Source organism: Vipera ursinii (genome assembly GCF_947247035.1).
Source record: "Vipera ursinii genome assembly, chromosome: 7".
Lineage (NCBI taxonomy): Eukaryota > Metazoa > Chordata > Lepidosauria > Squamata > Viperidae > Vipera > Vipera ursinii.
The window spans coordinates 74,102,682-74,112,821 of record NC_139521.1 but is presented as its reverse complement, the minus strand read 5'-3'; the positions used below and the strand labels follow the sequence as shown (position 1 = coordinate 74,112,821).

At 47.6% G+C, this 10,140-nt stretch overlaps 1 protein-coding gene across 1 annotated transcript in view; it reads right to left on the bottom strand.

The window, feature by feature from the left end:
* Nucleotides 1-363: 363 nt before the first annotated feature.
* ADRA1D (adrenoceptor alpha 1D) overlaps nt 364-10,140 on the bottom strand; it is a 48,822-nt gene continuing 39,045 nt past the window's right edge. The window contains exon 2 of the mRNA XM_083367165.1: nt 364-1,106. Coding sequence (XP_083223291.1) covers nt 535-1,106 — 572 coding nt within the window. The 3' untranslated portion in view covers nt 364-534. The remainder of the gene's footprint in view (nt 1,107-10,140) is intronic.

Below are 10,140 nucleotides of genomic sequence, written 5' to 3'. Positions count from 1 at the left end.
AACATCATCAATGCTAGAGAGGAGGGGGTTGCCTGTATAAAAACACAGAGAGAAACCCCACTCCCTTTTAGCACTGATGATGTTACCTACTTGGGTCATGAAACGTCTGCAAGAAAGCCACCCAGTTCAGAGAGCACCAAGGACCCCATGCTCCTCCTCCTCCTCCTCCTCCTCCTCCTTCCCCTCCTCTTCCTCTTCCTCCTCCTCCTCCTCCTCCCCCCAAACCCCACACCCATCTAGCACTGATGATGTTACCTAGTTGGGTCATGAAACGTCTGCCAGAAAACCACCCAGCTCAGAGAGGACCAAGGTCCCAAGAAAGTTATGCGTTGTGCGTCAAATGCCAAACGCTGCCTTCTGAATGCAAAGCACGGATTCTACCGATTTATGTGTGTGTGTGTGTGTGTATGACTACCTTGTTTAGTCTATCTGTCTCACTCATGGAGTGCATCCACCTTTTGTCAACCAACCACTTGTAAGATGGAGACCAACCGAACCGAGTCCAGAAAAAACCTGAGCGGTCCCCGTTAGCGTTTAAATATCCGTCTCTTTAAGCCCACAGGACTCAGAGTCTGTCAGATCGTCGTACATATGATAGTCGATGCATTCCAAGAAGTCATTGGGGATGCCGATGGAAACCGACTCCACCTCTGTTTTGAAGGAGGCCGCCATGCCGCCTCTGAGGGAGCTCCCCCGCATTTTGCGGGAGAGACTGTTCATTTTCTCTTTCAGCTGGACGGTGGGCTGGTGGAACGGAGAGAATATCCTCCACCTCTTGAAGTTCAGAGTTCTCCTCTTGCTCGATCGCTCCAAGCTGTTGGAGTTCAACCTGAAGGAGCCGTTGAGGGTGGAGATCCTCGAACGGGGCTCCCTGTGAGAGTCTTGTCTAGAGCTGTTGACCGAGGCCCTTTGCCAAGGGTTGTCATAAACCCTCCAGATGGGCCTCCTCCGACGACACTGGCACTTGAGCAGACGGATGAAAGCTCTTTTGAACTCTTTGCTGGAGCAGGGGTAGATGATGGGGTTCACGCAGCTGTTGAAGTAGCCGAGCCAGAAGATAATCTTGAAGGCCATTCCTGAGGGCTTCAGGGAAGGGAAGAAGGAACCTGAAAACAAGATGGAAGAAGAATTGAGAACGTGAAAGGGTCTTGCTAGGACAAAGCGGGAGCTCCATACCTTTCATGAACAGGAGCTGGGTTTGAGTGCTGAGCTCCATACCTTTCATGAACAGGAGCTGGGGTTCGAGTGCTGAGCTCCATACCTTTCCTGAACAGGAGCTGGGGTTCGAGTGCTGAGCTCCATACCTTTCCTGAACAGGAGCTGGGGTTGGGTTGAGTGCCGAGCCTTCTGTGAGAAGTTTTGTATCAAAATATAGTTTATTCTTTGTGCCCTCTCCATCTCCCCTTAAATGTTAACAGAATCCACCATGGATTGAGAGTGAGCATCTCTGCTAGATACTTGACAATCGAGCTGAAACTAAGTTAATCAAGTAAAAACAGCCAATGGGAAAAATCTTTTACTTAAACTTCCCCAAATAAGTTACCCAGATGCAATCCACATATCAGAGGAGAAGGTCAGTAAACACAGATAATTTAAACGGAACGGCTTGCTCACAAGAGAATAAGCATCATAGGTGACATGATAGCAGCCTTCCAGTATCTCAGGGGCTGCCCCAAAGAAGAGGGAGTCAAGCTCTTCTCCAAAGCACCTGAAAGCAGGACAAGAAGCAACGGATGGAAACTAGTCAAGGAGAGAAGCAACCTAGAACTAAGGAGAAACTTCCTGACAGTGAGAACGATTAACCAGTGGAACAACCTGCCTCCAGAAGTGGTGAATGCTCCAAAACTGGAAGTTTTTAAGAAGAGACTGGACAGCCATTTGTCTGAAATGGTACAAGGTTCCCTGCCTGAGCAGGGGGCTGGACTAGATGACCTCCAAGGTCCCTTCCAACTTCTTCTTCTTCTTCTTCTTCTTCTTCTTCTTCTTCTTCTTCTTCTTCTTCTTCTTCTTCTTCTTCTTCTTCTTATTATTATTATTATTATTATTATTATTATTATTATTATTATTTACGTACACGCACCCATGCCCCTCAGATATTACCTTAGAATCAGCACGTGTACATTTCCACAATCAGGACAAGCGCCCCTATAAAACAGCGTCTCTGTACCCCATTTTCTCTGCAGCTGTCCCCAAGGCGAACCTCCTTGCTTTTGGGAATAAACATTTATTGCCGATAAAAGCTGTCTGGATTTCATTTTTATTTAGTGTTGTGCGATCCTGGCTTGAGTTGCAACCCCAGATTGGAGCCCCAGATCATTCTGACGATCCGCAACCACAAGAGCGGTGAATTTTGCTTGTCCGAAGGCTGCAAAATTGACCCAGGTGATCCTGGGACACCGCAACCGTCATCAGTATGAATCCGTTGTCAAGCATCTGAGTTTTGGTCACGTGACCATGGGGGGAATGCTACAAGGGTCTTAAGTTTGAAAAAAAAATGGTCCACCTCCCCTTTTATAAGTTTATTATAAGTAAATGTCTACGGAGATTCTCAGTCATCCAGGTCATGGCTGTCGCAAAGGTGCATTTTTCAGGAGTCAACTGGACTTTCTTGTTTCTCCTTTGAAGACGTTTCACTTCTCACCCAAGAAGCTTCTTCAGGTCTGACTGGACGGTGGGGGAAACGGAAGGATTTATGCTCCTTGCAGACTGCTGGTCATTTGCATCCTTTTAGAGAGTCGTTGAGGCCACTTGGAGGTTTACCTGTCTAAATCCTTCCATCCAGAAGCGAAACATCTCCAAAGAAAAACAAGAAAGTCCAGTTGGCCCTCGGGGAAAAAAAAAACACCCAAAGTTTGGGATGCTCAGTTTGGACCCATTTTACAATATTTCTCGCCACAGTTCCTAAGCGAATCCCTGCAGCCGTTAGGTTTGCTTCACTCCTTGAAGGCAGCTGGTCATCTGCCTTCTTTTAGAGAGTCGTTGAGGCCATTTGGAAGTTGACCTATGTCCTCAGGGTCACCTGAGCGGCGCAAATTTATTATAAAGTCATGCCAGATTTCTATCTAAAAATAATCCAAAGTGTAATGCTGCTCTCTTCCAGCAGGGGGCTCCCTTTGCCCTCTTCCAAATTGCTGGGCTATTGCCCTGAGGGATTCTAAGAATAACTTTCTGAGTCAGCCTGAATGCTTTTTAATTTTAGATGAATCATGACTCTTGCGTGACTGTATTGTTAATTCATATTATGGGTACAAAGCCGGCGCTAGCGAGGTATCGGGGCTAAATCCGAGTGTCAAAGAGGCTTGAAAGGGATGGGTTCTTATTAGAGGCCCGAAAGCTTCAAAATCTTGAAAGCGAGAAGGGGAAACAGGTGTCCATCCCCATAATAGTTTTATTATTTTTTGTATTATTTCATGTTAAGGTACTAGAATGCAGTACAGGGGGTTGAAATCTATCCATCTTAAAGAAGCCAAGATTGAGAGGCATTGATTCAGGGATGCAACTTTCCTATAGGCTTCATCAATAGGTAGTGAATAGAATAGAATAGAATAGAATAGAATAGAATAGAATAGAATAGAATAGAATAGGATAGGATAGGATAGGATAGGATAGGATAGGATAGGATAGGATAGGATAGGATAGGATAGGATAGAAGAGAAGAGAAGAGATGAGATGAGATATTGGATCTGGAATAGAACAGAATAGAATAGAATAGAATAGAATAGAATAGAATAGAATAGAGAATAGAATAGAACAGAATAGAATAGAATAGAATAGAATAGAGAATAGAATAGAATAGAGAATAGAATAGAATAGAACAGAATTGAAAATTAGAATAGAATAGAGAAGAGAATAGAATAGAGAATAGAATATAATAGAATAGAACAGAAAATAGAATAGAATAGAGAATATAATAGAATAGAATAGAAAATTAGAATAGAATAGAATAGAATAGAGAATAGAATAGAATAGAATAGAAAATAGAATAGAATAGAGAATAGAATAGAATAGAGAATAGAATAGAATAGAGAATAGAATAGAATAGAATAGAATAGAAAATTAGAATAGAATAGAATAGAGAATAGAATAGAATAGAAAATAGAATAGAGAATAGAGAATAGAATAGAATAGAAAATAGAATAGAATAGAGAATAGAATAGAATAGAAAATAGAATAGAATAGAATAGAATAGAATAGAATTAAAAATTAGAATAGAATAGAATAGAATAGAGCTGGAAGGGACCTTGGAGGTCTTCTAGTCCAGCCCCCTGCTCAAGCGGGAGATTCTATGCTATTTTAGACAAATGGTTGTCCAGTCTCCTTTTGAAAGCCTCCAATGACGGAGCACCCACAATTTCCGGAGACAATTAATTGTTCTTCCCTGACAGGAAATTTCTCCTTAATTCTATTAATTTTGAATTCTCAAGCTTCCTTTCGCATTGGCTGGCAACAATGGGGACTGCAATGCAATCTCCTCTCTTCCTAGGAAAAGATTTTCCCTCATTCTGACTCAAAAGGACAAAAATGGAGCTGAATTTTCACTCTCCTCACCCATCTGTGTCTCTCTTGTGTAGCTTGTGAGGAGATTAATTCTCTAATAATTTTTTTTTTATTCCTGGAAGGAACAGAAAGAGGCCTGAGACCGTCCAAGCCACACTAACCCTGAGCAGCGTCTCCCGCATTTTAAACACAATTTTTTTAAAAAACAAAACCCTAAAATACACACTGCGATTCAAAAAGCAGGAACCGACGTGGGTAAAGAAACACGGGCCATCCTGGACTTACGACCCTTTGTTTGGCGGGGGTTCGACATTACAAGGGTGCCGAAAGAGTGATTTTTTTTCCAGTCCTCACACTTACGACCAAAGTCTTCACATTTACGACTGTTGCAGCATCCCCAGGGTCGCAGGATCAGAGTTCGGGTGCTTGGCGCCCGACATGTATTTACGAGGTGACTGCAGCACCTCGGGGGTCCAGTGATCTGCGACAGCTGGTTTCCGACAAGCAAAGTCAACGGGGGAAGCCAGATTCGCTTAATGGCCGTGTGATTCACTTAATGACCGCAACCCCCCTCCCCATCCGGCCAAAACCACTGACGCTTTGCAGCCTCCTTTCTCACCACCTCGAGATGAGGTCCATTCTCACATTTCTGGGGTCTGCCTCACAAGCGGCTGAAGGAAAAGGAACGGAAGCTCACCAGAAACAAGGGAGCAAAAATAATAAATAAATCACTTTTTTTTTTTTGCTGCGGCCATGCTCCCTCTCCAGACCCATTTCTCCCCCCCATAGGGGGAAACACACACACACACACACACAAACACATCAGTGGGTCCAGCCAAATTATCCTTCTGCTCCACTGCTTCACAATGCTTCTGTGTTTGTCTGGGGCTAAGTGATCTGTTACACAACAAAATGAAGATTTTATTCATTCCGCAACTCCTGGTTTGGCCAAAGCCAGGATTCCTCCCTGCGTGTGTGTGTGTGTGTGTGTGTGTGTGTATGTGTCGATGTGTTTGAGTGGGCGTGTTGGTCTTTGTGGTGCAGAAAAGACTGCGCACGGGTGGATTGTTTCCCCGCTGCAAAATGCAAGGGCTGAAGTTTGCGGCTGTACACACCGCGGACTACGCGACTCACAACTGGGAGATGCTTGGCTCTGTCTCTCTCATATTTTTTTTTAAGTATAAGTACTCCTCGACTTACAACGGCTCATTTAGTGACCGTTAGTTACAACGGCACTGAAAAAAAACGACTTACACTTCCTCACACTCAAGACCGTCGCAGCGTCCCCGTTGGTCACATGATCAAAAGTGAGGCGCTTGGCAACCGACTCATATTTATGATGGTTGCAGCATCCCGGGGATCACGTGATCCCCCCCTTTTTTTTTGGGTGACCTTCTAACCAGCAAAGTGGGAACTCAGATGCCCTTAACCACCGTGTTACTGACTTAACAACTGCAGCGATTCACTTAAGCGCTGCAGCGAGAAAGGTCGTAAAACAGGGCGAAATTCACTTAACAGCCGTCTTGCTTGGCAAAGCAAATTTGGGGCTCCATTGTGGTCGTAAACCGAGGATCGCTTGTGACTTCCAAAGCGATTCAGCAGAGAAATTGGCCTCGGAATCTGTGTGGGCCAGAGGGAGCCGTTAAACTTTGCAGCAAATTAAATTATCCCCCAGCGAAGCGTGGCAGGTGATATTTATGATCTACTCAGTGAGTTTCGGTAGATACGTTGCGGCAGTGTTAAACGCGACTCGCCAGCTCTCTGGGGTTTCTCATCTGGGCCCCGATTTGGCCCCGTTGCAAGAATTTCGACGGTTTTTTTCCCCCCAACACAAGCAATGCCACTTGCTTTAACCACCATGAACTGGGATGCAAACCAAGGCCGGGGTCCCTTTGGTAGGGCAGGTGGAATTTTTGCAGCTTCAAATGTCCCCATTTTCAGGGGATTTGGAAAATTCATTTCCCTGGCGTCAAAGAACCATTTCCACCCCTTCCTTTAAAGATGGAAGAAATTCAAGATGAGTTGTGGCTTTAGTTTTCCCCCCCCCCTCTCTGGATTAATCATAACCGTAGTCAGTTTGCTCAACTGCTTGAGGCACCAGACTAGAAAGCAGCAGATGGTGAGTTCTGCCTAAGCCGTGAAAGCTAGCTTGGTGACTTTGGGCCAATCACCAGGAGATGGTAAGTTCTAGTTCTGCCTAAGCCGTGAAAGCTAGCTTGGTGACTTTGGGCCAATCACCAGGAGATGGTGAGTTCTAGTTCTGCCTAAGCCATGAAAGCTAGCTTGGTGACTTTGGGCCAATCACCAGGAGATGGTGAGTTCTAGTTCTGCCTAAGCTGTGAAAGCTAGCTTGGTGACTTTGGGCCAATCACCAGGAGATGGTGAGTTCTAGTTCTGCCTAAGCCGTGAAAGCTAGCTTGGTGACTTTGGGCAATCACCAGGAGATGGTGAGTTCTAGTTCTGCCTAAGCCGTGAAAGCAAGCTGGTGACTTTGGGCCAATCACCAGGAGATGGTGAGTTCTAGTTCTGCCTAAGCCGTGAAAGCTAGCTTGGTGACTTTGGGCCAATCACCAGGAGATGGTGAGTTCTAGTTCTGCCTAAGTCTTGAAAGCTAGCTTGGTGACTTTGGGCCAATCACCAGGAGATGGTAAGTTCTAGTTCTGCCTTAGCTTTCACGCTGGCTGGGTGACTTTAGAGCCAATCACCAGGAGACAGTGAGTTCAAGTTCTGCCTAAGCCATGAAAGCTAGCTAGGTGACTTTGAGCCCATCACCAGGAAACTGTGGCTCTCAAAATACGTGGCAACAAAAAGGAGAACTTTGGAAGGCAGCTCTGAAAGGGAAGCACCTCCACCTCACCCTTGTGGGTTGTCTGCAAAGGGTGGTCAACAACAAGGCCGTGAGGACAACTTCAACAACAGAGCTTCCATCACACTGTTGTGGACCCCATCTTGACCTTTTTGGACTATACCTGGGTACCCTGGCAAGGTAGAAAGCAAATGGAAGAAGCCGTTTCTTGTTCCATGGAGAGAGGGAGGGAGGGAGGGGGAGGGGAAGCGAGAGTGGGAGGGAAAGAGAGAGGGAGGGAGGGAGGGAGAGAGGTGGGCAAAAGGAGATGTAGGGAGGAAGACAGGAAGAGAGGGAGAGAGAGGTGGGAGGGAGAGAGGGAGGAAAGAGGGAGGGAGAGAGAGGAGAGGGAGAGAGAGGGGGAGAAGGGAGGGAGAAGAGAGGGAGAGGGAAAGAGAAGAAGAGAGAGGGAGGGAGAGAGAGGAGAGGGAGAGAGGGGGAGAAGGGAAGGAGAGGGAGAGAGAGAGGGAGAGAGAAGGAGGGAGAGAAAGGAGAGGGAGAGAGGGGGAGAAGGGAAGGAGAGGGAGAGGGAGAGAGAAGGAAAGAGAGGGAGGGAGAGAGAGGAGAGGGAGAGAGGGGGAGAAGGGAAGGAGAGGGAGAGAGAGGGGGAGAGAGAAGGAGAGAGAGAGAGGAGAGGGGGAGAAGGGAATGAGAGGGAGAGAGAGAGGAAGGAGAGAGAGGGAGGGAGAGAGAGGAGAGTGAGAGAGGGGGAGAAGGAAGGAGAGGGAGAGAGAGAGGGAGAGAGGAAGAGAGAGAGGGGGGGAGAGAGAGGAGAGGGAGAGAGGGGGAGAAGGGAAGGAGAGGGAGAGAGAGAGAGGGAGAGAGAAGGAGAGAGAGGGAGGGAGAGAGAGGAGAGGGAGAGAGGGGGAGAAGGGAAGGAGAGGGAGAGAGAGGGAGAGAGAAGGAGAGCGAGAGGGAGGGAGAGAGAGGGGAGAAGGGAAGGAGAGGGAGAGAGAGAGGGAGGGAGAGAGAGGAGAGGGGAGAGAGGAGGAGAAGGGAAGGAGAGGGAGAGAGAGAGGGAGAGAGAAGGAGAGAGAGGGAGGGAGAGAGAGGAGAGGGAGAGAGGGGGAGAAGGGAAGGAGAGGGAGAGAGAGAGGAGAGAGAAGGAGAGAGAGAGGTAGGAGAGAGAGGGAGGAGAGAGGAGGCGGGCCAAAGGAGATGTAGGGAGGAAGCAGGAAGAGAGAGGGAGCGGGAGAGGAGAGAGAGAGAGGAAGAAGGGAGGGAGAAAAAAAAAAGAGAGAGAGAGACTGGCTTTATCTGGAAACTGACGCTGCAGAGGGAACCTTTGCAAAATGTGCTCCACCCCTCCAATGCTCCTCTTTCAGGCTTTGCAGGGCTCCTTTGCCAAAAAGAACACAAGTGATTTGCCAAGTTCCAGCTTTCGGCCGCATGGATTCCGTGTGAAAAAATGCACATATTTTCCCATAGTCTTTCGGGGTGTGTGCGTGCGCGGGGGGGTGTCTCCTTGGGCTCCTGATGTCCTCGCTTGCCCTTTCAGCCCACTTAGGGATCCCTTGAGGCAGACCAGATGCCCAGGAAATCTTTCCTCAAAACCCCCAGCTTATTTTGGGATGCTGAAGGAGCGACAGCTTCGGAAGTGGCATTCCAGGTTGATGCCAGCCAAGGAAGGGAAGAGGGGTGAAAACAGGACAGCCTGAATAGGATTGGCTCCGGGCAGGGCCCATGTGCCAAAGGGGAAACAGGCGAAACTTTGTTTTTAAACCTCTTCATCCTTCCCTAATACAATCCCCTCTTTTGGGTTTTATCAACTTTAGCCTAAAAAGCCTTTCCTTTCCTTTCCTTTCCTTTCCTTTCCTTTCCTTTCCTTTCCTTTCCTTTCCTTTCCTTTCCTTTCCTTTCCTTCTCCTCCATTCCTCCTTCCTTTCCTTCCTTCCTTCCTTCCTTCCTTCCTTCCTTCCTTCCTTCCTTCCTTCCTTCCTTCCTTCTGTCCTTCCTTCTGTCCTTCCTTCCTTCCCTCCCCCTTTCCTTTCCTTTCCTTTCCTTTCCTTCCCTTCCCTTCCCTTTAATCTTTTCCTTTCCTTTCCTTTCCTTTCCTTTCCTTTCCTTTCCTTTCCTTTCCTTTCCTTTCCTTTCCTTTCCTCTCCTTGCCTCTCCTTTCCTCTCCTCTCCTCTCCTCTCCTTTCCTTTCCTTTCCTTTCCTTTCCTTTCCTTTCCTTTCCTTTCCTTTCCTTTCCTTTCCTTTCCTTTCCTTTCCTTCCCTTTCCTTTCCTTTCCTTTCCTTTCCTTTCCTCTCCTCTCCTTTCCTTTCCTTTCCTTCAAAGTCAGTCCCAAAGTCACCCAGTCAGCTTTCACGCCTAAGATGGGACTAGAATTCACCGTCTCCTGCTGATTGGCCCAAAGCCACCCAGTCAGTTTCCATGCCCAAGGCGGGACTAGAACTCACCGTCTCCTGCTGATTGGCCCAAAGCCACCCAGTCAGTTTTCATGCCCAAGGCGGGACTAGAACTCACCGTCTCCTGGTGATTGGCCCAAAGCCACCCAGTCAGTTTTCATACCCAAGGCGGGACTAGAACTCACCGTCTCCTGCTGATTGGCCCAAAGCCACCCAGTCAGTTTTCATGCCCAAGGCGGGACTAGAACTCACCGTCTCCTGCTGATTGGCCCAAAGCCACCCAGTCAGTTTCCATGCCCAAGGCGGGACTAGAACTCACCGTCTCCTGCTGATTGGCCCAAAGCCACCCAGTCAGTTTTCATACCCAAGGCGAGACTAGAACTCACCGTCTCCTGGTGATTGGCCCAAAGCCACCCAGTCAGTTTTCATGCCCAAGGCGGGACTA